Genomic DNA, 27,608 nt, shown 5'->3' on the forward strand with positions numbered 1-27,608 from the left:
AGGGCCTTGGCTTTACTGTCTCCTGTCTGTAAGCCCGCTCCTCCCAGTCACCCTTCAGGCCTGAGCTCCAAGTGAACCCCAGATGGGCCTGGGTGGCATGTGGGTCCCCTTCCCATCACTGGTTCCCGCTATGCGGCTTGATGACAGTGGCTATCAGGGCCACTGCCAGGCCTCCAGTGTCCAGCATAGGACCCACACACTATATGTTTATTGGATTGATGGATAAAGCAGAGGGTCGGAATGGAATGACTGTTAGGCGAATGGACTGCTAGGTGAGGGGCAGGGCGCTCTGTAAACTGCCCACCGCTGAAAGAGGAAGCTTCTCAGGCAGGACTCGGCCCCTCTGGCAGGGCCACCCAGGTGCTAGCAAGTGGCCTGGAGGATCCTGAGAATCTGCTCTCAACACTTCTTTCCTCCTCACCGTTTGAGGTCAGGGTTAATCGGTTGGGGCCAAGGGGGTCATGTGGCCAAGGCCATCCATCCTGTGGAGGTGTTGTGCCCTCCTCGAACCCAGAGGAGCCATTCATGCACCTTCATCACTGAACATATACTGAGCACCTCCTGTGAGCCAGGCACTGGGCCGGGCAGTGGGAATGCAGCCATGAAGGCGCTCCCAGTGTGTGAGGAGCCAGATACTGACCCCTTGCAACTGCACAGTCAGACTACACACTTGAACCTCCGTGTATCTACAGAGCCATGTGTCAAAACTAGTCAAGGAGGGCTTCCTGGAGGAGGCAATTTGAGCAGGTGGAAGGAATGGTGTGTGCGCAGGTGCCACCCTCACCCTACCCCACCTGGAGGATGATGATAAAAAGGAAGTAGAGGTTGGACATTCGGTGGAACTGCTCGTACAGATTTAAGGGCAGGAAGGAGAAGAAGTTGTATTTGGCCGTGTGGATGGTGTTGTCCTGCAATGAGAGCCAGCATGGGGGCGCTGCTTTGGCCAGGGCTCCACCCTGGTCTTGCCCCACCCTTTGGTCACAATCAGCAACAATTGAGCACCCAAGATATGCAAAGCCTCCAACACGCATTAACTATCTACCAAACCCAAGGCCTCAAGCCAGCTCTACCGAGTGCCAGCTGAGTGCAGAGCCTCGAGCCAGTATCAGCTGAGCCCCTGCTACATGCAAAGACCTTTCGAGCAGGGCCCTGACTCCAGTATTTTCCAAAGTGAGACACACACAAGGGGATTTTTAAAAGAGCCTGATGAACACATTGTACTTTGAAGGTTTAGTATTAACTGATTTTAAGGTGAACTGGGGTGGGGCCAAGGACACACAAGAAATTCCAGCGCCAAACTGCTCATTTGCTCATGATTAAAACTGGGGGGAAGGGGTAGGCTGGGTGGGAGGAGGTCGGGGAGGGCAGTAAGGCTGGGGCCACCCACCTTGTACTTCTTCCTCTGCCAGCACAGGAAGGCCTTCTCCCTGAACTGGTCATTGTAAGTCCGGTCGTTGGCCTTCACCTCCCAGGTGAATGCTGAAGCCAGAGAGAGTGGGGCGTGGTGTGGGGCGCAGACGAATAATACCTAATGATCCCCAGGGGAGGTCTAATGGGCCTCCGGGGGAACCCAGACACTGGAGATGCCTCGCTCTCTGCCATGGGTGTGGGAGCTGGTAAACAAACACCACTCTGGGCCAGGCCCTAGGCGCAGAGGACATGCCCTGGGAGACCCATTCACGCCCATTCCTTCCACAGAGGGGGTAAAACTGAGGCCTGGTGCCCAGCTCCGAGGTGTGCGAGGCTGCTCGCCCAGCCTGGGCAGCCCAGCTAGTTCAGGTCTGCAGCCCCCAGTTCCTTAGCCCGGCATTCAGTCATGAGATCCGGGACTATTTGTAACCTACGGACAACCCCATGCTGGGTCTGTCGAATGGGTTTGGGTGGTCTCCCTGTCTCCACATTCCAGCCACCACCCTATAAGGCCCCTTGGTTTCCTCCACAGACCCCATGTCACCCACTTGGCCCCAAAACATGCACCTGAGTTCTTTTCCTCCTCAAGGTCCTCGCTGTAGGCCAGACTGCCCCTGCTGGCTGGGCTGTAGGGGAGAGGGGTTCAAGGTTACACCAGTGGCCCAGCCCTTGCTAGACACTGTCTATTACTCCACCCCCTTTAAAACATCACCTCCCACTTCCATCGGCTGCTCCCTCCCCAGGCTCTGAAGGTCCAGCCACTGGCTCTGTGTTCTACCCTGGATATCTGGGGCCTCTACTGATCCCCAATCTTGCAACAGCCTCACATTCACCAGTCCTCCCAGCTACCAAGCTAAGGTTGCTTCAACTTCCATTACAGCCGATACCCCAGGATGGATTCTGGTCAGCGCTGCCAACCCTCAGGGCTGCCCTCAGTCCAGGCTACCATCATTTCTCCTGGGATGGCATACCCACCTCCTCCAGTTTCCCTGCTGCCCCTCTCCAGCCCCAGTTCCCACATGGGGCACAATGCCCATCCCACTGAGGGGCCCATCAGTGTATGCTGATTGACTACATCGGCCCCAGGGCTATACATCATGTCTGTAAATGTGTATACTAGGGCCAAGCTGCTCCGAGAGGTCTGACTGTGGTCTCAGGGCAGTTAACTGTGATGGAGGCAGACACCAGACCTTCCACAGAGCCCGGAACCTTCTCACCGCTTAGTTCAGGGTCACTCCTTCAGTGCCAGGAACTTGTCTCACCAGGGGGCCCTCAGCAGCTCTCTAAGTCCTTGCCGGGGCAGTTCCCTCTGCCCAAGAAGCAACCTTCCCGCATGCTTGGTCACCGCCTCCTCACCCTTCTGGTCTCAGCTTATAGTTCTCAGATGTGCCTGGCTTGTTCAGGCACCTCCTCTGGGCTCTCCCTCTGCCTGGGGTGTCCCCCATTCCAGGTCTCATCACCTTCTCTCCTCTGCTTCTTTCCCTGTCTGGGAGTCCGCGTGCACTGGAAACCTCCCAGGGCAGGAGGGCTGGTGTCTGAGTCACGTGTGTCCCTGGAGCCATGGGGTAGGACCTGCTCAGGGCCGGCTCTCCTGCTCCTGGGAGCGTGAGTCGTGCCATACCCCTTCCCCAAAGGAAAAGAAGTGAGGCTCGGCCAGTGACCTAGAGCCCAGGGAGACCCCGCACAGGGCAGGTGACGTTGGAGAGGTGATGGGACCACCAGAATTCACCCAAAGTAGTGTAGCTAGGATAGGAAGACGCCCCCAGCGCTTGCCTCCTCACTCCTATGCAGCTCACCCAAGTTCCCCTTTAGCTGTCCTTCCCGAGGTCTCAAGGCGTGGATTTCAAGGCCCAACCGGTCCCCTCCCCCGGGTCCTTCCTGGTCGGGGAGATCGGTGTACACAGTCGGCACCCCTCCGGATTCCGTCCTGCGCGAACCTCTACGCGGCGCCAGCTCCGCAGTTGCAGGGACCTCCCGCCCATCCTCTGGCGGATGGAGCCCTGACAAGTTGCGCGGGAACTCAGGAATGCACAGCAACCTGAGCGCCGCCGCCCACAGGCACGGGCCAGGGCGCAGTCCTGCCTGGGGCACTCCGCGGGCGTCCAGGGTGCCGGGGGCGGGGTGGTGGGGGGAGCATGAGTGGGGAGTGGGGAATGTACTGGTGCAGTTTGCCTGTGCCAACGGCCTGGAAAGGGAAGTGCGGGCGCGGGCCTAGCAGGGTCTAAGGGCGGGCCTAGGCTGAGGATGACCTTGGGGGGCGCTGAGGGTGGGGCCAAGAAGTCGAGGAGTCCAGGAGGGGCCTTGCAGAGAGGGCCTGGGTAGGGGAAAGGGAGGGCAGCCCTGTGGGCGGAGCGAGGGCAGAGGCAGAGCCTGGGAGGGTTCTCTGGAGTGGTGCCTGCTCAGGGGCGAGCCCGCTGTTGTGGGTCCGGGGCTGCGGTGGTCAGTGGGCGGGGTCTTAGGCAACTGGACGGGCGATGAGGGGGCGTGTCTTAATAGCTACAGGGTGTTAAGGGGCCAGTCCTTTAGGGGCAGGATCTTGTAAAGCTGGTCCTGGGTGAGGGGGATTGGAGACTGCTGAGGTTGGGCGGGGCAGGTATGGGCCTAGGGGCGGAGGAAGGACGCACCCGTAGGTAACTGCAAGTCTGAGGGCCTGGGTTTTCACATCTCCTATGCGCAGGCGCAGTGTTAGGCGCCGGGCTAGGGCCGGCCGTTAGAGCCACTGAGACTATCCCCATACCTGGAGGAAACCCATAAGGCTCTGCCCTGGTTTGTGCCCACTGAGTGAGCAGCATGGGCTTTCGGGGGATCTTCCTGAAGGAGGCGATGGGGTGGGAGACAGTGGTGAGGCTGAAGCCGCCTCCTGTTGGAGATGGGGAACTGAGTCAGGGCAGAAGGGTGTGTGGAAGGGAATGCTACTAAAATTAGGGTCGCCTTGAGAGTTGGGGCTTATGGGGGTGGGGCAAACTGGGGGGCGCGGGAGATGATTAGCTCTGTGTTTCACATTTTCACTTTTTGGAGGCCCCTGAAGCGCGGAGATCAGGAAAGCAGTGGGCTCTGGGCACTTCCCCCCAGCCCTGGGGTCCTTCACTCTGGCCCAGTCCTGACCCAACATACAGGGGTGCCTGTGTCTGACTCTGTGCCCTAGTGTCTTCTTCCTACCTGGGCTGAGTGCCCCTGAAGTACCAGCATCGCCCATGAGCAAATGGGTGAGTGAATGATGGGTGAACAGCAACTTCTCAATCACATTTCTTTGAAAGGTGGGTCTGCACATCCTGCTTGGCCTCTGGGAGTGCCAAGTAAACCTCTCATTCATTCATTCATTCATTCATCCACTCCGAGAATGTTAATCCAGCCCTACCCAGCGGTTAATGAGAAAGACCCCGGGGAAGAGGCTTTAGGAGAGATCTTGCTGGGTGCAGGTGTGACGAGGGGTCAGGGGACCTTTCTCCCTGAGATAGCAACAGCGGGCAGCGGAGCTTCCAGACCAGTGAGAAATGGGTTTTGGCCTCCAAGAGGCAACAGGTTCCGCAAGCTGTAAGCCTGTATACCTCCTGAATTGGGGAGCTCCTCTCCCAGCTTCCCCTCACTCATGCTGAGGAGGGGTACAGATACCACATGGAAACATGCTTCTGTGAAGCCACTGGCACCACCTACTTAGAAAACTCTTATTTACAGAAGAGGAAGGTCAACGTCCGCTGGTTACAAGATTGGTCCCAGAGGGATGTGACAGTGGCAGAGGCCTGACTGGACCAAACGCTGTCCCCCTCCAAAGCCCTCAGGTCCTGGAGGAGAAATCCAAAGCAGCCACAGTCCAGGAAACCCCTAGGTGAGGGGCTGCCATGTCCTCAACCCGGGATCCTGCCCTCTTGGCCTTTAGCAAAAGCGAGTGACCGGGTGGCAGGCCTCCTCACGGTAGCCTTCCCCCCAGTGCCTTTGTGCTCTCCCACATCAGGACTCGAGGACCCCAGCATCTTCTTCCCCATATCCTCAGCCTCACTTTTCACTCTGAACAACGTAAAAGTGGAATCTTGCCCTGGCCAGTGTGGCTCAGCTATAGTGTCGTCCCACACTCCAAAAGGTTGGGGGTCTGATTCCCGGTCAGGGCACATACCTAGATTGAGGGTTCAACCCTCAGTCAGGGCAAATATGCTTTTAAAAAAAATCCTGAACAGCCCTGGCCCTCCCACACCCCAAGAGCCAAAGCAACACATAAACAGGGTGAACACAGGGAACCAGGCATGCACATGTCTAGGGATCGGCAAACGGCACACAGCAGACCATGGCCACCCTGCCCTTTCCGTGGTGGCTTCCCAGACATTCAGCCTCTCACAGAACGTGGCTGCCGGCCCCCACCAAGGGACTGGAGGAGTAACAGACCCTGACCATCCGCAATGCCCAGGGCCCTTGGCCTGCAGGGGAGCACTGCATGCCCAGAGCAGGGAGGGGGGTGCAGGGCCCGGGAGGCAGCCTGGGTGGCTTTCCTGCCCCCACCATTGGGGCAAGTCCTGGCCTGGGGACAATGACCTCCACAGAGTATGTGGAGTCACACCTGGCACCAAGAACACTACTGGACCCCATTACATCTAAAATCCATACAAACATTTATTCTGTCCCTGCCTGGGGGTGAGGGAAAGGGGGTTGGGACACTGGGAAGGGCTGTGGGCATTGACAGCTCCCAGGTGAGGGCAGGGCTCCAATGGGAGTGTCCACACACCAGGGCTCTGGGGACATCTGGAGGGCCAGGCCCTGGGGGCTAGAGGAGGGGCTGGCCTGGTTCCTAGAGGTCAAGGACTTGGGGGGACGGCTGGGGGAGGCCAGTTCTCACCCAACCGGGCCCAGGCCAGGCTGGATTCTCGGGTCCTGGTGGCTGTGGAGGCACCAGCTGACTGCTCCCGCCCCCCCAACCCCCATCCCCCCCAGGAGGGAAGGCAGCACCGGGGTCTTGCTCCTCCAGGTGTGTGTGGGGGTGGGGAACTATGCAAGTCATCAGGTTTAAATTAAAAATAACAATACAAAATAAAAAAAGATAACCCCTGTCCAAACAAACCTGTGACAAGCCCACCCAGCCCACTGGATACTGGAAGGTGAGGGAGGAGGAGCAGGTGGTCAGCCTACAAAGGTCACTGATGGGGACAAAAGCAGGGCCTGGCTGGTGTGCCAGGCAGGTGGTCCCAGCCTCCTTGGTCGGCAGCAGCAGTTTCCAAATGACAGCAGCCTGGGGCAGAGGCAGGGAGGGCACAAGGGGCCACATGGGCTGGGCCTCCATGTATGTCTTGAGCTGGGTCTTGAGTGCCATTTGGCTCCTCCCGTGCTCTCCATTCCCATGTCTTGGTGACATGGACAGGGTTAGCTCTCAAAATTTATTGCACTGTTTTGGAAGAAGCCTGGGGCTAGAGGACGGGCCAGGGCAGCGGGAGGCAGGAAGCAGGAGGGCAGGTGGGCAGGCGGCGGTCACCGCTTGGTCTTGGCGTCTTCTCGAATCTTCCAGATCACCAGGTGCATGCAGGCACTGGCGTCCTCACTGGAGCTGTGCCCATCCACTGTGGAGTGGGCAGAGGGTCAGGGCGAGCCAGCCCTGGGGCCCCACCCTGCCTCTGCCAAGCCCCAACCCTGCCCCCCGCTCGCCACATCATTCACCGTTGTCCTGGATGATCTGTCTGAGGTAGTCAGCCATGAGATTCCGCAGGGAGCGTTTGTAGGGGAGGCCCAGGCGGTGTGGGAAGAGCACAGATGTGTCCACCACAGTGCTGTGGATGACCTGTGGGAACAGCCGGCCAGTCCGGGTAGGGTCCAGGACCCCGGGAGGCCCTCAAAGGTGGGCAGGGCTTGGGATTCCAGAGCAGCGTGCCTGGTCACTGACCCACAGCCCCACTCGCCCTCTGAGAATGCAGCCTGGGAGGCCAGGATACCTTCAAGGCCAGCAGGTCGCTCTCTAGGCTGTGTCCAATAAGGATGGTATTGGCATTGAACATGCTCAGGAGGACGGCCTGGACGTCCCGGAGTGAGATGTTTGTGTCGGCAAGGTCAGCCTCAGTCACCCCAGAAAACCTGGTGCAGGCAGGGCAGGGAACTTAGGGTGGCTGGGAGGACACCAGAGGTCCCCAACCCATGAGCTGCATCAGGGTCAGGGGGACTGGACACCGGTGGACCATGGGGTTCCCACCCTGGGATCCCAGGTCCTTCAGGGTCAGGCCGCACCTTGTGTTGTAGTCAACAATCTCATTGTCCGGCTTGACGAAGGTGTCGTAAACAACCTGCATGTCAGTGTCCACCACCGTGACGCGTGTCAACTCCAGGCCATATGTGGTATAGGACTGCAGGCCAGAAGGATGCAGCTCAGACACACCCCACAGCCTGCCTCCCTCCCTGGGTGCCAATGACCACACCCCCCAGCCCAGTGCTCATGAGAAGGCCGCCCCGATTCCAGAGCTCCGCAGCAGAGGCCTAGGAGCCCAGGGGTCAGAGCAGGCACGCACCAGGCGCCCTCCCCCAAAGCCTACACTGTGCACGTGAAGCCCACACAGCATCCGAGTGCAGAGGGGACATGAGCACGCATGGCTGTGCCCAGGGCGTGTGGTGTGTGCTGGGGATGAGGTGAGAGTGTCTACTCGGTGACGAGAAAAGCCCTTTCTGAGCAGAGGTTGGCAATGAGCCTCAGAGCTACAGACACGGCGTGACCCACAGGGAGGTGGGTCCAACTGCTGTTCATGGCTCTTGACCCGCTCCTGTTATCCTAAGTCCTGCACTGGCCCAAAGCTTCCGGAGGAGGAGCCGGGACAGCCCCATGGGGCAGGAAGGCCCCTGCAGCTCACGAGGGCCATCAGTCCTCAGCAAGTCTCGGCCAGGTGACTCACCATTTCACAGTCAAGGGCATAGATTCCAGGGTGAGCATCTTCTGGAAGCTCTTTATCAAAGGTCTTCATGAACCCTTCCAGGTTTTCCTTGCGGCCATCCTGCACATGTTGCTGAGAGGGGGGAGGGGAAGGAAGGTGAGTGTGGGAGGCTCAGAGGGTGGGGAGGGGACCTCAGGAAAAGCCAACAAGGCCAAGTTCACAGGACCAGACTAAACTCCCCTTTCCAAAGCAGATAAACCAAAGGACAGGAGAGGCCAGCAGGCTAACCTGCTCCTATCAGGACGGAATAGGATATTCCCAGGATGAGGAGGCATCGACAGGGCCCAGGAGACCTACCTTGGCGACCTGGCAGCCAGTGGAGCCAATGGCAGCTGAGCAGCACATGTACTGAGTCTCCCAGCCACCCGCCGCTGCAAGGGAGACAGAGGTCAGTGGCAGTGTTCTCACATCTCCTGCAGGCAGTTGCTGACATCCACTCTGCCTGGGCAGGCAGGGGCTTCCCAGGAGAGGGGACCCCAGCCCTAGGTTGAAGAGTGGCCCCTGTGAGGCCAGGGATTCTATCCCTATTCCTGGGGGACACCAGGACCTACAGGGGAGAGAGGACTTGGGACAGGGGGCTGACCCTGCACGGCCCCTCCCCCACACCATCAGCAAGGATACGTGCAGGCACGGGTCTCCTTGGGGCCTGCCCAAGGAAACACAGCACCCCAGGGGACCCTCTGTGTGCCCCCAGGGGTGGGTCTGCAGGCAGCCACCAGCGCTCCAGGAGACCAGTGCGTTCCCGTGGGTGAGAACCCGGCCACATGAGCCACTAAGCGAAACTAACAGCTGCAGGACAGGACAAACCCATTGTTCCCAAACACCCACGTATTTCTCACAAGCGCTTATGTACTGAAGAAGGGCAAGCGGGGGTGACGGGGTTGTGAGGAGGCCTTCCTTTATCTGTCTAAATGTTGTAACAGAAGATTTTCACATTACTTTTGTCAAAAAGTACCAACTAAGGGAGAGAAAATTAAAAAGGGGTTGGGGAGGATCAGAGGGTGGGGGACAGGCCTGAGTCTCACCTCGGTTTCGGCGGAGCCGCCCCCAGTGGTAGTAACATTCTTCCTCGCGCACACACCGGCCAGAGGGGGACACGAGGTACTCGGTGCCACAGCGGCAGCAGACCCGGCAGGAGGCTGGGGGTGCAGACAGGAGGACAGGTGAGGAGTCAGGCGGGCCCCGCGCCTGAGCCTTTCTGTGTCTGCACCCGCTGGTTCCTGCACCCGGACGGCCTCCCCCATGCACCCTAAAAGGAGCACAGGGGCAAGAGGCAACTCACAGTCTTTGGGTGGCTTTTCCTCGGCGGTGAAGATGACAGCGCCCCCTGGCCTCTTGGGGTGTGGGAAGGGGTAGCCGTTCTCTTTGAGCTGGTCCTCAGTGAGCAGGTACTCCTTGAGGCGGTCATACAGGGCAGCCCCTGCAGATGACCAGGACAGGCCATCAACCCCACGGTGAGGTTAAGGATGGCCAACCTGAGGGGCAGGCAGTGGTTGGAAGGGTGGGGCAGGGGTGGGGGACAGGCACTGTGCCCTGGAGGAGCCAGGCTCACCTTTCAGATCCTCCACACGGGGACTGTTTGGCCGGCTGAGTGAGAAGCTGGTCTTGGCAGCCAACTTGCCCCCCAGCACCACCTCATGGGACACCACCCTCCGGCCACTGGTTTCTAGAAGCGGGAGGAGAAGGCGAAACAAGGCTGAGCATCCCCCGTCCCTCCCAAGTGCTCCCCCACTTCCTCAGTGCCCTGTTTCCAGGACAACCTGGTCACCACCCAGAGTCAGGGGAGGCCTGACCTCATGTGACCCTCAGCCAGTTGCCCCCCCACACATTAACTCAGGACCAGCAGGCCTCAGGCTGCCTGGAAGCCCCTGTTCCCCCTCATCTCCCCATGGGCGGGATTTTCACCCTTGTAGGGAAAGAATTTAACATGAGATATAATGGCCATCTCGGCCAGGAGAAGTGGATGGAGGGGGCCTAGCCGCGAACAGAACAGGGAAGCGCCTGCTGATGGCTTAATGCGCCCTCGAGAGGCACCACAAACGTCTCCCCAGGTTAATGCATAGAGCAGGCAGGGCGCGCTTTGAAGAGGCAGCCCCATTAGCAGGCTGGCGGCCCCTTGCTGGAGAGACCCGGCTCTCAGAGGAGGAGGTTCTCAGAGGAGGAGGGTGGTTAAAAGCAAGAAGAGGCAGTTCTGAGGGCATGAGGCCAATGCCAGCTTAGACAGAGCCTGACAGCCAGGGGCCTTTTGTCTGAGAATCTTACCACTCAGAGCGGCAGAAAGGCTGCCAGAAGGGTCCCAGCCACTCTCTGCGGGAGGTGTGGGGCTGAATCCTCTAGATGCAACACCCAGGCTGCCCCCACCCTGCCCGACTTACTGCTGAGACCAGGCACAGTGCTGGGGACCAGGCCCCGAAGCTTCTTGAGGGTGTTCACAGCTACGTTCAGGTAGATGTTCTTGCTGGGGCTGCGGTCGTAGGCCACCTTCTCCTCGTTTAGCGCCTAGGGATGAGATGCCACTCATTCCTGGACATCCCAATGGGTGGTCCTAACCCCGCTGCCCAGGTCTTGGCCCTGCAGCTCCCAGACACTGGCCACCACTTCCCAGGGTCACCCACCTTCTCTATGGCTTCCTGGTTGGAGGAGCAGAACTTGAGACATTCCTCAATAAACAAGTTGAGATATCGTTGACGGATGACGGTGGGGACTTTGCCCCCAAACTCTTTTGGAATAACGGGCTTCTTTAAACTCTGGAGGGGACACAGAAACAGTGGAGGGTAGCGTGCCCTGCCTGGTCCTCTGACACACTTCTTGGAACCCCATCTACACAGGGGGAAGCCTGCTGGAAACTGGGTCTTAGGGTCATCAGAGGCTGGCTGGTGCCAAGGCATGACTATCCCAGTGCTGACAAGAGGGGAGGGCCCATGGTACTCTGCCCTCTCTCTCTGCTCAATGTTTCTGTGAACCAAAACTAGGCTAAAAAGTGAAAGGCAACGAACCTAACAGAAAACAAAGGATCAGGATGAGGGAAAAGCAAGCCTGTGATGCTGGGCGCATCACGAGTGGGATGCCGTCTCCCACGGGAAGGGGCAATACCTGTAAAGATGGGCTGTGCGCCACGCGCTTGGGGGTGATGGTGCTGGTGGTCTTGGAAGCCATGCCTGACAGCGTGCGCGTCTTCAGGGGCTGGCTGCCCAGCTCAAGGCCATTGGGAGGCTGGCTGCTGCTGGCTGCGAGGGTCCTCTTGGCACCTGTGGAGGTCGGCGGGGGACAGGGGATGTGAGTGCAGGAAGACAGCACACCCATCACTGAGCTGCAGAGCACTAGGCAGCTGCGGTCGTTCAGCATCAGCAGGATGTGCATCTCAGAGCACAGGGTGGAGGGCGAGGGGTGGGAACACAGGCTGTGGAAGGACATTAGGCTCTATCTGCTTTTGGGCAAGTCCATTGAGAGAGGGGACACAAAAATGGAGCTGCGAAAGCCAGCAGGGTGGTCCGGCGAGTGGCTGGGGGCATGGGAAGCCTCTGCCACATGTTCCGGCCCCTGACTCCGAAGCATTGACATCTGAGGGAGGAAAGGTCCTGGTTCCTGGACTGAGGACCAGAGGGTCTGGGATGCCCCGGCCTGGTCATTGTGACCCAGCCGGCCTGCCCGCACTGCTTCTGTGTTCTCCACCCTCTTTGGTGAGGTCACAAACCAGTCTCCCACCCCCAGAAAGGAGGGTTAGAGTTAGGGCTGTTTCCAAGGGCTCCAGGTGGGGCAGTGGGGCCAGGAAAGGTGCATCTCCCAGTGTGTGTGCACAGGGGCCCTCTGACCAGCTCTGAGCCTGGGTTCAGTCCTGATGGAGGGACAGGAGCAGATGAGGAGACCAAGGCATGGAGTGGAGGGCCCAGGTCCCTGGCTCCTGTGAATCCCATGCCAGGGTTGGCCGTGCAGGCCCCACAGGAAGGAAGGGAGGTCTATGCACTTTTCAGATTTTAGACTCAGGCAGATGCAGTACAAGCGTGCGGCACTGGGCGGGTCTCCCAAAACTCCAGGAGAACCATCTAGGCTCAGGAGAGCCAGGAATGCCGGCTGTTGCAGCAGGGACTGTGGACGGCTGAATGCAAAAGGCGCAGATTTATGAAACTCTACATGTCTCAGGGTGCAATCTCCCTTCTTTGAGCTAAACCCACAACCATGCCTGTCATCGTTCTAACCCTAGCACCCTGGGGAGAGAGGGATCAGGGTCTGGACACACTAAGGAAAACCAGGGGACAGCTGTAGACAGCTATGCCTATGGGACCACCAGGTAGAACCTGACCACCCACTCAGCTGGCTACTCAAGGGGTTCTTTAAACTAGCAGCAAGGACGTCCCAGAGTGGGCAGACCTTTGGGCTAGGGAGGCCGAGCCTGCATCTGAAGAGGTTCCCAGGTGACTCCAGGGGTCTGGCCTGGCACGTTTCCTCAGCTCCAGCTACCACCAAGTAGAGACACTCCCACTGAGTGTGCAGCTCCACTTTCAGACAAGGCCCAGTTGGGAAAAGAGGCCCTGAGAGTCAGATGAGCAGCAAATACATGCCCCAGCCCTTTGCCAGATCAGCTGGTCCAGTTCAATTAAGGCCTGGGACCCTGGGTTACAGCCCCAGGCCGGCCCCTCTTCCCAGCACCACCATCTGGAGCCCAGTGCCTACAAAGAGACCAATCCCTGCCAGGCCACCGGCCTCCAATACTCTGGGAACCCGGGGGAGGCAGGGACACAAAGACTAGGCAGGGACAGAACGGGAGGGCTACAAGGTGACCTCTAGGTCAGGGCCTTGGAGGGAGGCGGGAGGCCAGAACTGAAGAGGCTTGGGTCTGGCAGACAGACACCCTCAGACTCTCCATAGCCAGCCCCCACTGCCAACACCAAGGCCAGAAGAAGCCCAGAGCACCATGCCAGTCCTGCCTTAGCCTCCTGCTGACAGTCGGGGAGACACTGCCATTTTACAGACAAGCACACTAAGGCCAGGCCTTGCTCAAGGTTACCAATGCAGGTACACTGGGTGCCTCACCTCCCAAGATCTCCCCAGGACTCACCTGTAGCCAGGCAGGGATTGGGGACGTGGGCAATCCTCCTCTTCTCTCCAGGAACTGCAATGTGAATAGAGGATGGCTTCTCGGGTGGCCGCTGAGCAGCCTGGAGCCAGCTGGCTGACTCCCTCTGTGCCAGCTGAGCTCGCCGGTAGCACACCTCCTGGGCAGTGGGAAGCCGGGTGGGGGGCAGCGGGCCTCTCCTCACGGGCTCTGGCTGAATGATGAGAAATTCCAGGACCCAGCTGTATGGGGGGTGCAGCACACAGAGCAGGCCACCAGGGGCCACAGGCTGATGGTAGAGCCACCGGTAGGGAGGCAGGGGCTCCAGGGTTGAGGCTGGGCAGGATGTACCCAGCTCCACCTGCAGAGCCTGCAGATACCCTGGTGGGAACCAGCTCAGCACTATGGCCCTCAAGCTCACATTGTCCCAGTCGTCCCAGGTGCCAGCATGGCCCTGCTCCCCTGGCCTCTGGCATCTAAGAGCCCAGGCTGTGCCTTCAGCCCTGATATAGGCATGGGGCGGGCAGAAATCCCTGCCCCTGATTCGACTGGCATGCTGACCCAACCCCATTTGATCTAATCTTCTCTGGACTGGCTTCCAGAGTCCCAGGCCTCCCTCAGAACTGAATCAACAGGAGGGAGCTCCGAGTTCAGAGCGTGGGGCCCATCCTCTGGCCATAGAGGAGGAATCCAAGGCTCAGAGACATCTGGCCACTTGCCCAAGATCACATAGCGCAGCTCAGAGCAAGGCAGAGGCCAGGCAGCGTGACCCTGGGGGAGGGCTCACCTTCATCACACTCTCCCTGCTCTGGGACTCCCCCCAAGCATGGAACACAACTCAGACTGGATGGGGGCCCCAGGCACTTCTCTGCCAGGACACAGGGAGCGCCGGACCACATCTGACAAAGGAACCCATCAACCTTGTTCTGCAAACAGGAGATACTTTCCCTCCCGCCAGCCTCCACCCCAAAGCAAACCCTTACCTCCTTGCCTTGCTTGGAGAGATGAGAGATCCTTCTCTTTTGGCCAGGGAACAGAGTGGTCAGACCCAACTGCTCCTTGTTCTCCACCTTCTCTTCTTTGGGGGGCTGGAACACACAATCATCCCTTAGTAAGGCTCCCTCCTCTGGCCTCACCACCCACACCTATACAGCCTGGAAATCAAGGGTGGGAAGGGCGGCTCTATATCACATGTGGGTCCTCACCTCCAGGCCCAGAGGCTCTCCCGGCCCTACTTTACAGGTAAGGAAACAGAATCAGTGCCCCCCAGCCAAGGACCCTGGGGGCTGGCCCAGTCCTGAACCCACTCTCCACGCCGCACTGGGGAAGAGTGCTGCAGGTGTGCCCAGCCCTTCATGGGCAAACTGCCTCCAGCTCTCCTCCCTCATCTACCCACCTGCCTATCTGCCTGCCCACCTTGCCCAGGGCAAGGCTCAGAAATGTGGGAACCAAGAGAATGAAATCAGATGGCAATGCCTGAAAGGGCTGTGAACGGAATGGTACTAACAAGGAGCCCAGGGTCAGACTCTGAGACCCCACAGAGAATAGTTTCCTGAGGTTTCTGTGCAGGGACTGTTGTGTCCTGCTGTTTAAAGCAAGCGCCCTCTGGTGGCTAACATGGGGACATGGGACAAGGAGACAGACGGAGGCTGGCAAAGGTTTGGGAGAAAGGTCGGAGGAGGGAGGGGAAAGGAGAGAGGAAGGAAAGGGGAGGGAAGAGAGAAGAGGGGAGAGAAGGGGTCAGGGAAGAGGGAGACAAGAGGTAGTGGGGAGGAGAGAGAAAGTAGTGGAAGGTAGAGGGGATGGAGAAGGACTGAGAGGAGGAGAGGGGTTGGGGAACGGGGAGAGGAACTCTGAAGAGGGAGTGGGGGTTGAGGATACCCAGTACCCCATTGCCTGACACTCTTGGAAGCGGCCGCAGGGGCCCCATCAGGTAGGCCAGAAGCTGGCCAATGGGCCATAAGCCAGCGTTCTCTTTCTGGATAGGGTGCAGGAGGGCGGCAAGCAGCCACCAAGGATTGCTGAATTTTGAACGAGTTAAGAGGCTATCTCCATCTTGGCACTGAGACTCCAGTCACAGGGAGACGCTGGGGACGGAGAGCCCAGCAGCCTTCCTGATCCCAGCCCAGACTCTCACCTGCCGGGCCAAGCGGCCCCTGTCCTCTGTCTTCACACAGGTGGATTCATTGAAAATGCGCAAGCACTCCTCCATGGGGTCAGAGTCAAAGTCAACCTCCTTCTCCAGGGCAGAGTAGTCCACATCTGTGCCTGCCCCAGAGGAAGAAGAGGAGGAGGAGGAAGAAGAGGAGGCAGCAGCGGCCCGACAAGGTGAGGGGTGCAGGGAGGCCTTGAGGCGCTTGTGTGGCCCCCGCGTGGCTGAGAGGCCCAGGCTAGAGTCCGAGTCGGAGTCGGAGCTGGAACTGAGGCTGGGGAGGGCAGGGGGATACGATCCAGGTGCCATGGGCCCGGGGTCCTCATCCTCACTCTCATCCCCGAAGAGGTCTGCATGGCTCAGGGTTCGCCTCTGCAGCTTGGGGGCAGTCTGGGAGGTGCCCTCATCCAGTGAGTGGGCCTTCCGCTCTACCAGCTTCCCAGGTGGGGACTTCCCACCCATCTTGTCCAGCAGCTGGGGGGCAGCTCCACGAGTGGGGCTGGGGCTTGGCTGTGGCCGCAGCTGGTCATTCACACCTTTTCCTGAGCTGGCCATTGAGGTTGCCAGAGATGACTTTTTCTTGGTCCCTTGGGGCCGCTCTGCCCTGCGCTGGACACTGCCGGCCTGTGAGCTTTTCTTGTTTGCATGTGGCTTCACAGCTGGCCTCCTGTGCTCTCCATCCTTACCCCTGTCTGTTTTCCGGATACCATCCGTGGGCCCGGGGGCTGGCAGCACCTCACTTTTCTTCTTCTTGGGTCTTCCCTTCTTGGGGCCACTGCACTCTTTTGAGGTCGTGGCTGGAGGGGAACTGGACTTGGCTGGACATGCCCCATCGAGGCCTTTGGGAGGCTGCCTGAGGTCCCCTACATCGTACTGCACCGCCATCTCCTTGGTCTCCCGAAGGCCACCCTCCTCAGGCTCCTGGCCCTCCCTGGAGCCTGGCTTGCTGGGGCCCTTGCTCTCAGCTCCTGCCTGGGCCCTCAGAGGGCTGGCAGTGGCAGGCCTGTCCCCCAGAGCTGTGGCAGCATCATCATCTGAGTCAGAGAACCTGGCATCACAGCCACTGAAGGGGTCACAGGGCTTCTTTAGTGCAGGTGTGTAGGGCTCACTGCTGCCACGGGAGCCCCGGGGCCGCTTGGGCGCCCGGTCATCCTTGGAGCTGGCCCTGCTGAGCAGCCGAGCAGAGAAATTGGACAGTGGGTCATACTCTAGGTCAGTGGATGGCTTAGAATCATCTACCACGTACTTGCTGCTAGAGACTGGGCGGCTATACCGCCGAGGCTGGCTCATGGCCTTGGGGATGTACTCCAGGGCACCACTGCCCCCTCTGCCATGGCCCTGAGCTGGGTCCAAAGAGGCCAGCAAGTACTTGCTGCCCAGCTCAGCAGAGGTGCCGAGGGGAGTGGGCTGGTAGCTGGCATTGGGGCTTAACAGGCCTCGGCCACCAGGGTTGTAATCAAAGGACAGTGGAAAGGTGTCCTCATCCAGGCTGGTGGTAGGGCCGTGGGGCGCCAGGGCAGGGACCTCGGGAGAGACATGTTCACGGGCTGTCTCCAAGAGTTCCTGGTACCGCCGCTGTTCTATCTCCACCTCAGAGCGCACGGCCTCAATGGCCTGGTTGACCAGCTCCAGCTCCAGGATATCTGAGTGGGGCTCGTCCCCTCTGCCCAGGACACCATTCTCCCTCTGTGCCGGGGGCTTGGGCAGCTCAGGGTTGTACGGGTCATAACAAAGCCCTGGAACGGTAAGAGGGAGGAAACAGCAGTGAGCAGGCCTGTGAAGTAGCAGCTATGTGTGCCAGCAATCTGCCTCTACCCAGAGAACTGGCCTTCCAGAACCTAGCAGGAACAGACCCCCGCCCAGGCTTGGCTTGCACAGCAGGATTCCAAAGGGGCCCTCCATGCAGGGATCTGCAGAGGCTGATAAGTGGGGTAAGGGGTTTAGAATCCTGGCCCCAGGGACAGCCACGAGGTCAAGAGACTGGTGTGGCCCCTGGGACAACTGGAAGGGGTGGAGACATGACAGATAAGACCATTAAGACCCAGAAGCCGGGATGAGATGGTGGCGGGACTCCCGATGGGCATGCCTACACCAAGGCCATGCCACACTGCATCCTGTTTTGGGGAGTTGGGAAGATGCCACAGGAGGCCTGATACCCAGGCAAGTCGAAGGGCACGGAGATGCTCAGCAGGGTGGAGGGGGAGTGTGTTCAGAGCTCTGCAGTTCAGGTCTGAGGGTGGAAGGGATGTAGACACAGCCCGCCCAGCAGGGTCTGAGGTGTGCAGGCTCTGCTCTACACCTCCACCTGCAGGAAAGTCTGCCAAGCTGTGTCTGCACAACCAAGAAAATGGAAACCACTGAAATGTCCACCACTAAGTAGCACTGTGGGCAAAGGACACTTTTTAACAGAAAACAAGAGACAGAAGGCAATCTGTGGGGTGATCCCATGGGTGTAAAAAAGGGAAAAGCACATACTAGAGGTCAGCACAGCCCCAGTGCCACCAGTGTTGGCACAAACCTCAAGGACTCACTTATAGACAGAGATGCAGACATCTTCAGTGACACGTGAGCAAATAAAGGATGACGTTTCAAGAAAGGAGTAATGTACATATTCAAATATATTGATCTACCATAAAAATTCCTGAGTTTAAAGTGTCCATCACTAGAACTTCTATCGGATGTAATTCTGCAACATCCCTAAAGAAAAGGCCAATGGGGTTCCTGCCCTGGGGTGGAGAATGACAGCTGACTCTCCCAGAGCCTCCAGGAGCCAGCCCTGCCCGCTCCTCGGCTTAACCTGTGAGGCCGAGTGTCAAAATCTGGCCTCCAGGACTGTCAGAGAATCAATCTGTGCTGCTGGAAGGTCCCCAGGGCGTGGTGACTTGCCTTAGCAGCCCCAGGAAACTCACGCAACCTCATTTAGGGAGAAGCCCGCTTGGCTGGCTGCCCACAGGTGACAAGCTTTGCAGGGGACAGCAGCTGGGTCTGGGCTGCCTTCAGGAAAGGGAAGAGGGAGGGAGAGGTTCATTGTAGACGTGCAATAAGGCTTTTAACTTGGACCCTATTTTTGAAACTGTATTTGGAAAGGAGAAAAGAGCATGAATCTATACCTCAGACCACAGAGGATGCACCAGGGCTGGGGGCAGGAGACAGGAGGGAGAACGACACAAAGCTGGGTGCCAGCGCCAAAACTACCGCCAGGGGCTTTCCTTTTGGGGAGTTCACAGTGGGAGCAGCTACTTCATGCCCCCTACATTACAGCTGAGGATGTGGGGGTGTGAGGACCCTGGGTCAAAGCTCCCAGTCCCTGTGCCCCCAGTGAGGGACAAGGTGCAGGGACCATTCTGAGGGAAAGCTAAAGGCCCCAGCAGTGGGGTTGAGGTCACCCTCCCAGCCCACCCTGACCCAGGATGAGTCTCTATGCACAATGGCAGACCACCCCAGCTCAGCACTCACCTGCATGAACATTAGGAACCAATGTCCCCTCGCTCCCCCAAGTCCTAGCTGCCAGCAGAATGGAGGAACCCAGGCCAAGGCCACCAGCCACAAGCTGGGGTCATTTACTGGGCATGCCCACAGAGGGATCTGTCAGATTGCGCTGATCTCTGCGGGGGGGGGGGGGGGGGGGGGTGCGTCTCCCGTCCAGCCCAGTCCACCTCACTCCCTAACTCCCTTCTTCGGGGTAAGATGGCTCAGCCCCACCCTACCCTCCTTGTGGCGAATGGGAGCAAGGGCCCACCTAGTGGGAGGTTGGTGGGACCAATGGATGGGGGTCAGGAACCATGCCCACAAAGGGCCAAAGGCAAATCAGCATGAAGGCCTCAGCCCTTCTCCAAGGTTAGGAGGTCAGAGTGCAGAGCTTGAGGATTTCCAGCCACTTTAGATTTGAACCAAAATGGTTTTCCCTGTGTTTTAGAAGTGTGGTGGAGGAAGCACTGTGCCCTGGGAGGGAGGAGAGTGGGGGCCGTGCAAAATTCCTGAGGCCGCCTGGCCTTGCTGCCCTGGTGGCCCAGAGGCAGCTCTGGCTTTCTCAAGGAAAGCCTGTACTGGCATCCTTCCTAAGGGCCATTACACCTGCTCCACCACCTCCAGTTTTCAGGCAGCCCCCACCTGAACTAGCTTGTCAGGTGGGAAGGACGGTGCACTTGGGGGTCCAAGGCATTCACTCTGAAGGGACACAGCTCCTGGCTGGGCCCTAGTCCTTCATCGTACACCCAGGAGCTCTGCCAAGGTGGGCAGGGCATTTTCAGTCCCAGATGAGAGCTGTCTCCTGCCCCACCTGCTGCACCAAAGGGCAAAGTAAACTGCTTAAGGAAGGCCTATGCCAAGGTCCTGACCCTGCCCTCTCTGGGACCTGTTTCCCCACTGGTACCATAAGGCTATGTTATCAGCCTGAGGGGCTCTAGACAGGTCTGGGAGCTTCCAGCACACAGCTGTCAGGAGTTTTGCTGTAGCTCTGAGGCCCAAAGCTCAGCCCCTGAGCCACCCCAAGGTTAGCTGAGGGTTGGGGGAAGGGACACAAATGCAGAAGATACATCTCGCCCCCTGTTCCACCCGCCTTGAAGGACCAGGTCCTTTAGGGGACCTCTCAGAACTGGAGAAACTCCCAAGAAAATGTTTGCAAACCCTGGGGGCAGTCAGAAGGCAACTTCACAGGTGACCCTTGAGGTCAGGAAGGACCAATGGCATCCTGGAAGGGGTCCTTCAATTATTGGGGATTAATTTGGATGGAAGGGAACAGTGCTCCTTTGAGGGTTCACACCAGAAAGCACACTTCTAATAAACAAGATTTGGGCTGTTTTTTGGCAAAGGAAGTAGTCTTGGGATGGCTGGTAGAGCCCTCAAAGGCCTGGATGAGGGTGTTATACTCTGGGAAGTCACACTCCCAGGCCTGGTTCCCGCCCCCTACTCCAGGATGGGGGAGGGATCTGCTGCTGCCCAGTCCCAGGGACGCCCATGAGGTGAAGGGCCTGCCTGGTGGTCATTTGAGGGATGTCCCATGGGAAGGCCCCTCACCAGATCAGGGAGGGGGAAAGATATGGAAAGGCCTCTTCCAGGCCCCACAGCTCACATTTCCCTGGTCATTCGTGCTTGGCTCTGTGTACCCAGCACTGCACACCCACCAGGACCTGGCTTGGCTGAAGGACAGAACGGCTTCCCTAGTGGCCTCGACCCCGCTCAGAGACACTGGTCATCAGCTTCTGAGGCAGGTCTAGCACAGCATAGACCAGGCCTCTTCCCCGAGCTGCTGGGGTCATGGGGCATTGGATGGGAAACCCACGCAGGCCAGGGCATGAGCTGGGAGAACACCACCAAACCCCAACAGGCTGACCCACAAACAAGACAGGTACAGGCATTCCCCATCCTGGCAGCCACCTCTAAACTCTCCAGACCTATACTCTGCAAAAAAACCCTTCCCCAGTCCTGGCTGGTGTGGCTCAGTTGGTTGGGTGTCATCCTGCATACTGAAAGGTCACTGGTTTGATTCTGGGTCAGGGTACATGCCTGGGTTGTGGGTTAAATCCCCAGGTGGGGCGTGTACTGAGATGCAACCAATCGGTATGTCTCTCTCCTCTTTCTCCCTCCTTTCCCCTCTAAAATAAAATTAAAAACAAACAAACAAAAACAACTGTTCCCCATTCTGGCCTTCCCAACCTCTGCTCCTTCCTGACCCCCCTGCTCCACCACACCCTGTTCCAGAAACCACAGGCACACTTTTCTCACTGCTGCATGTGGAGTCAATAACAAGACACTAAGTGTAAAGACCCCACTCGGAGATGACCCGTTTCTGCCTTTTAAAGGCCCGACCGTCCCCTGCCACTTTTCTCCAGAGTCTGCCCAAGGAATGAGGATAAGTGCAGGACTGCACAGGGGTCCCCCGGCTCACACCGGGTAAGACCCCAGCAGGGACTCCTACAACGCAGGTGGCAGTCACAGCCTGCTGATCACTCGGGACACCAGGAAGAGACACAGTCCCTGCTGCACAGGAGATAAGCGGGGAGATTAAGACTAGTCAAGGACTAGACCCACTCTGGGTGGCAGTGGCCTTGAGGTGGAGCCAGGAGACCAAGGACATTCCTTAAGGCTGTAGTGGTAGAACAAGTGCGGGGGTTGAGGCTGAGGGCTCAGGGTCAGAGGGCTCCATACTTGGGACTTTTCTGGGAAGCAGGATCTGGCAGACAGCACCCTCAGTGGAAGGCAGAGTAACCCCCTGGGTCTGGCCACCATTCATTCCCCCCAGGCTCAGCCTCTCTGCTCTTGGGCCCCCCCACCACCCCTACTCCTGGACACTGGGATGCCCCACTGGACAGGCCAGGAGCCTGAAGCCTAGCAATGAAGGCATCTGACCACTCACCTATTCTGAACCAAAAGAGAGTGCCCCACACTGCCCAGGGCAACCCAAACACTTGGGGAGTGAACATTCAGGCCACCAGAAATGTGTTCCCAGGTGTACAAGGGGGACATTTGAGACATGTCCCTGCTAAGGCCGGCTGCACCTAAAGAAGCAGGTGGGTCTGGAGTCCTCCTCCCCGCCTGGCAGGGTCCACATCTGTCTCTGGGACTGGTGACGATGCTGGAGGACCTGGGATACTGGTTTGAGGCTCAGATCCCAACAGCCTCCCCTAGTGCCCCCCAGAGCTTTCCCTCAGCTCTAGCCTCACCTTGCAAATAGTTTGAGGTCAGGGCCTCAGCGCAGGAGGCACCACACAGCCAGCTCCAGGGGAAGGAAAGAGGGTTACCAGCCAGACCTGGGGCTACCACCAAGCCCATTCTCTCTGTGCCCCCAGAGCCACCCTGGCATCAGTAATTACACTAGCTGTCAGACCACCCTGCTCCCAAATCCTGATCCTGGGGCAGTCTGCCCTCGAAACTCCTACTGCTTGAGGCTGAGCAGCCTGGATTGTAACCACAACAGGCTATGCTTCAAAATCTGCAGAAATATGCAGAACAGCATAAAAACTGAGGGGAAGAACCAGAAGGGAGGGCTGCAAGGGTAAGGATAGGCACCCTGGGGATGGGGTGAAAGGCAGCCTTCTCTCCTTCGCACCTATCCATCCTCACAGTCCACGAGGGAACGATTTGCTTCAGTGGGCCCAATAAAAAAGCTTCAAAATAGAGCATTCCCACTCTTCCTGGCCCCAGTGTATCTCCAACTCACCAAACATGTAGGTTTTCTTTCTAGTGGGTGACTCTGGGGTCACCTATTCCACCACACAGGCTCCCAGGAGCACCCTGCACCCAGCACAGAGACCTAGCAACTCCAAACACCTTCAGATGTTCCAAGTGAAGTCAGGTGAAGGCGCACCTCAGCCAGGGGAGACGAAGGGGTGCATTCCTACAGGCAGTCCCAGGACATGGGACCAAGGCGAGGGGGCAAGCCAGCTACATCCCCTAAGAAAGAGTCCACACACAGGGGTTGCACGTGAGCACACTGGCTTTTATTATTTCACTCTGCAGGCAGGTGCTGGGGAGGGGATGATGCAGGGCTGGCTCCTGAAACAGTGCCCACACCCCTGCTCTGTGAGGGCCCTCTGGGCCACACTCCCAGAGGAGGGGATACTGGTCTCTCCATACAAGTGACTGTGATACGTGACTATCAGGTATGTGGGGATGGATCTGGCCTCTGGGACACTCAGGGACAAGCATCACCAGGATGTGCCTGGAGTAAATGTGCTCCAGTGCCCTCTGAACATTCCCTCCCAGCCACCTTCCAGGCCCTGCCTCCTCTGTCTAGCAGTGCAACACACTGACCCCCCGGCTCCTCTCTGCACCCAAGCTGACCAGTACAAATGTCTGCAAAGGTCTGTGAGATGAATGAGTGAAAGATGAGCGAGTGAATGAAATACTGACCAAGAGCCATAGGCCCCTCAATGCCTGGAGCACATCCACTCCCAAGGACACAAGCCTTTGTGGTGATCAGAAGAGAGAGTCCCTTCAGGACAGACAGCTCCCAGCAGCCACAGAGCAAAGCTAACTGGCTGAGTCCCCCAATCTCCCATCTTTGGCACAGACTGGTTATACTGCAGGGGCTCTCCCAGGGCCTGTGCTAGAAAAGGACAAGTTACAAGTCAGTGTGACAACAGGGACTCCTGCCAGGACTGCTGGGGGTGGCAATGATGCTAGGGGACAGCCTCCCCTTCCCCCTCCTATGCCTTTCCAAACCACAGAGCACGAGAGCATCCCAGGCCTTTCAATGCACTGTCTCCCTAACCAGAATCCTCCCAACCTGCTTCCAACACAAGGTAAAACTCCTACTCATCCTTCAAAGCCCAGATCAGTAACCACATGCATGAGGACACTCCCCTGACTTCCCTACAACCCCACGTGCCAACTGCTCTCTCTCTGGACCCCGGCCCATATCTGTGATTCTGGACAGGAATCCAGAGCCCTCCTGCTTGGTCCACAGATATGTACTGAATTCACACAGAACTGGAAGAGCCCTTTTGGAGGGCCCCAGCGCCAGCTCCTGATTGTTCAGATGACATGAAGGCCTGGGTGTACCTGCATGTGCAGTTCCAGGCCAAGGCCATAGTTTGTGAAATGGTCAACTCCCGCCCCTCAGGGCATCCAGATTATGGCCCCCCCCATCAGCTTCCCATCCTGTTCTCCTCCAGCCAACTAAAGCAGCAAGCTGGAGGGCAGTTCCCCCATGAATGCTTCTCGGCCTTCAATCCTGCCTGCCACCCACTTATCTCTGCCAACCGGCATTCCACATAGCCATCTCCAGAAAACCCGGTGCCCAGAGAAAGCCACAGAACTGACTGCTCCCAAACTGCCAGCACATGTCCCTACTCCTTCAAACAGTACAGGCTTACCACTGCAGGGACTCATGAGGACCTGGCTGGCGTGAAGGAGGCTGGTGGCCAGGAGACACCTCTGTGAATCTCAGTCTGAATCTGCCAGGACTAGCCCAGACCAGCCCCTTCCTCTGAACTTTTCATTTCCTTCTGTGTTCCACTCTGTCCTGAATCAGACCACACCAGCCAGACTCCACCTGTTGCACGTGTGCAGCTCAAAGAATGACAAACCCAACTCCTAGGCACCCACTACTCAGCTCCCCCCAGCTTCCACTACTCAGCTTACAAACTATGTGCTGGAAATTATTTTGTAGAGAGGATTCTGAGGTTGGGGGGGTGGGAGTGGAGGAGGACGAAAAAGCAGGAAGAAGGGTTTCTGCAGCTCAGTGGCATCAGACTGCGGAGCGGAGGCAGTACTGCTGTTTTGTTGGGACCTAGTTTGCAGAAGAGATAACTGAGGCAAATAACACTGACCAGTGGGAGGCCAGGTTGGCCCCCTCCTGGGCTGGCTCTTTACACAATAGAAAGGTAATGCAAAATGCCTTAACTTGGGGCTCCACTCCATCACAGGGGCTGAAAATGCAAAGGGCACCCCAACTCTTCCATTGGAGCCTCTGGGGAAAAGAGAACCCCATCTGGGGTTTTGTTTGTTTGTTTGTTTGTTTGTTTTAAGAGATGGAGAAAAGGAGAAACAGTGATTTGTTGTTGCACTTATTTATGCATTCATTGGTTGATTTTTGTATGTGCCCTAACTGGAGATCAAACCTGCAACCTTGGCATATTGGGACAATGCTCCAACCAACCGAGGGACCCAGCTAGGGTCCCCACCCAGGGTTTTTGGACTGCTGTGCCTCTAGCCTCTGGGCCTGAGGAGCTAAAGGAGGCAGTGTTTGCGGAGTCTGTCATCCCCATAGGCCTTGGGGAACTCACCCATCCCATCCCCAAATACACAACAGGACACTGCTGGGACACTGATCACATTGGTACCACTGATATTTGGGCCTGGTAAATTTGTGGGTGTAGGGAAAGGAGCCATCCTGGGCGCTGTAGGGTGTTGGGCAGTATCCCTGGCCTCTACCCGCTCAACGCCAGCAGCACTGCCATTGGTGACAACCACAGATATGCCCAGACATTTCCCAGTGTCTCCTGGGAAGGCAGCAGGCTCATTCAGGTGAGAAATTGCAGCACAAGTAAAATGCACACTCTGCAGGACACATCCATGTCCCTCTTACTGCAACCACCTTCCCTAGTCCCTCCATGCACCCCACCCACTCACCACCCACTTCCCGCCAGCCTGAGCCCAGGCCATGGGCCACCTGTCAAGGCCTGGACCAAGAGACTCACTGCTCTACTCATCGACGTTAAGCAAAGGATCCTAAAATACCCAAGCCTGGATCTGGGTGAGGGGCAGGTTTTTAGTTTCCAGGCACCTGGAGGGGCCGCCCTGTGTGGGAACCACAGACCAGGGATGGCCTCTCGCCTCACTAGGGACTGTGGGGCCTCAGAAAACAGAATCCTACTTAGTCAATGCGGCAGGATCACAACTTTCGTGAAAAAACAAAGCCTGTCGTTTTTAAGACTGGGAGGAAGGATAGTAAGCTGGCAGATCAAGGACTCATACAAAACATGTTTCTTTTGGCTTTTTGGTCCTCTCTAACGTTTTTAAAATAAACATTACTCTGAGTCCTGAAAAAAACATTTGAATGGAGGGGTTTATGTGGGGCTGAACCACAAACAGAAACCCAGGTTCTTTGTACTGGTAATACACCTAATTCTAGAAGTGAACTCTGCACTGGTGACATTTACAGAGGACTATTTTGTAAACCCAGAACACCTTACTCCCATCTTTACAAAACAATCAAAACAATAGAACCACCCAACCACAGCAGTAGTGAAGGCTCCCTCCTGGGAGGCCTTAAGCTTCAATCCCAGAAGCCTGGTGGCCCTGGCTCCATAAGGGCTCCCTGGGGGCCTGGAGCCACACCTGGATGCACAGCTTCCAGGGAGGAACACAGAGGTGATGCTTGAAAAAGTAAAGCGACCTCAGCAAGAAAAGAAACCTATGGCCAGAAGATACTAACGTCTCAGTTCAAATCTCAAACTTCCTACAAGAATCCCTGCCAGATCCCTCGCAGCTGTCACCAAACTGCCGTGACACTGACAATCACCATCATGATATATAGAGAAGCAAATCCATTAACGTTCTCTGCTCAACCCAAAACAAGGCGTTCCTTGGGAGCCTATTCCCCTCCCGTTCCTGTCAAGTGAGTCTGACACTCGGCGTGAAATTCAGTAGGCGCTGCTAAGTAAGCTGCAGCCAGAAAAGTAGAGCGAAAAGAAACACGGGCTACCGTGGGTAGTCCGGGTCCCGACTGGAGGAATGTTGCCCGCTACAGTGTGGGGAGGGGCTGCGCCGAGAACGAGAGTCGGGGAAGCGCCGGCGATGGAGTCCAGGCCTGGGCCGGGGAGCCTAGCCCGGGGCGGGCGAGCGGGCGGGCATTACCTGCTGCGGGGGACGCCGCTCCGCCGCCGCCGGGCGCGCCCGGGCCCCGGGCCCCGCGGTGCCGGAAGTGGCAGTAGGGCCGCCGGCAAGGACCCCCGGGCGCCCCAGACCAATAGGGGCAATCGATGGCCCGGAAGAAGCCTGTGGAGCGTAGCATGGTCCGTCCCGCGGCGAGGCCCCGGCCGGGAGCCGCCCAGGCCCCCGGTCCCTCACGGGCACCGCGGTCGCCGCCGCCCGCGCTTCACAGACCCCGACGCCGCCATCTTGTTCCGAGGCCCCAAGAGGCCCCCGGGACGCCGCCGCGAGGCCCCGGGGAACGGCTGTCCACAGCGCGCCCGACTAGAAACACCTGATCTCGCCAGATCGAGGCGAGTCGCAAGTCCATGGGCCTGGACAGGCAGCCGAGAGAGATGGAGTGGAGTGTGCAGATTGTCCTGCCTGAGGCCTTCGGGAGACTCGCCGGCGCCACCGCCCATCCTTCCGCAGCGGCAGTGGCGCCATCTTAAGCCCAAGGCCCCTGCAGCGTCTAAGCTGTCCACGGCGCGCCTGACAAAAAAAAAAAAAAAAGCCCTTCAGGGCCCAGCTATAGCCTATTTGCGTTTAATTTGCTTTTATTAGCATGTTCCCCTAGAGCGCCCTCTGCTGGACAAAATGAGCCCTCTACCTGAACCCGGCAACACCAATGCCTGAGTTAACTCCACCCAAGCTAAAACTGAACCTCCACCCTGATATACAGTTGGCTCTCAGTCAGTGCTTAATTTCTCCCACCTGGACTCGTGTCGGCAGTCAGATCCCCAGA

General features: G+C 57.9%; 2 protein-coding genes across 9 annotated transcripts in view; both read right to left on the minus strand.

Moving 5' to 3' along the window:
- The window catches only part of ATP8B3 (ATPase phospholipid transporting 8B3), a 30,002-nt gene extending 26,548 nt beyond the window's left edge, over positions 1 to 3,454 (minus strand). For 3 of the 8 annotated variants that reach the window (XM_036032147.1, XM_028521262.2, XM_036032149.1), the window contains exons 1-4: positions 2,767 to 3,453; positions 1,978 to 2,036; positions 1,388 to 1,479; positions 795 to 908 (exon numbers count right to left, since the gene is read on the minus strand). In XM_036032147.1, coding sequence (XP_035888040.1) covers positions 795 to 908; positions 1,388 to 1,479; positions 1,978 to 2,036; positions 2,767 to 3,029 — 528 coding nt within the window. In that variant the 5' untranslated portion in view covers positions 3,030 to 3,453. Of the gene's footprint in view, positions 1 to 794; positions 909 to 1,387; positions 1,480 to 1,977; positions 2,037 to 2,766 lie in introns of all 8 variants that reach the window. The other 5 variants (XR_004904649.1, XM_036032146.1, XM_036032148.1 and 2 more) reach the window with 4 other exon arrangements.
- Positions 3,455 to 5,987: 2,533 nt separating this feature from the next.
- REXO1 (RNA exonuclease 1 homolog) lies at positions 5,988 to 27,324 on the minus strand. The gene is made up of 16 exons (XM_036032153.1): positions 26,810 to 27,324; positions 15,494 to 17,244; positions 14,340 to 14,444; positions 13,360 to 13,570; positions 11,397 to 11,551; positions 10,919 to 11,050; positions 10,679 to 10,802; positions 9,856 to 9,969; positions 9,586 to 9,723; positions 9,329 to 9,442; positions 8,601 to 8,674; positions 8,265 to 8,375; positions 7,609 to 7,724; positions 7,320 to 7,458; positions 7,048 to 7,168; positions 5,988 to 6,950 (listed from the first exon to the last, which is right to left on the minus strand). Exons 1-16 carry the CDS (start codon positions 26,964 to 26,966, stop codon positions 6,862 to 6,864), a joined length of 3,651 nt encoding a protein of 1,216 aa, XP_035888046.1. The 5' UTR covers positions 26,967 to 27,324; the 3' UTR covers positions 5,988 to 6,861.
- Between the last annotated feature and the right edge of the window lie 284 nt (positions 27,325 to 27,608).

This window comes from Phyllostomus discolor, chromosome 8 (genome assembly GCF_004126475.2).
Source record: "Phyllostomus discolor isolate MPI-MPIP mPhyDis1 chromosome 8, mPhyDis1.pri.v3, whole genome shotgun sequence".
NCBI classification, from domain to species: domain Eukaryota; kingdom Metazoa; phylum Chordata; class Mammalia; order Chiroptera; family Phyllostomidae; genus Phyllostomus; species Phyllostomus discolor.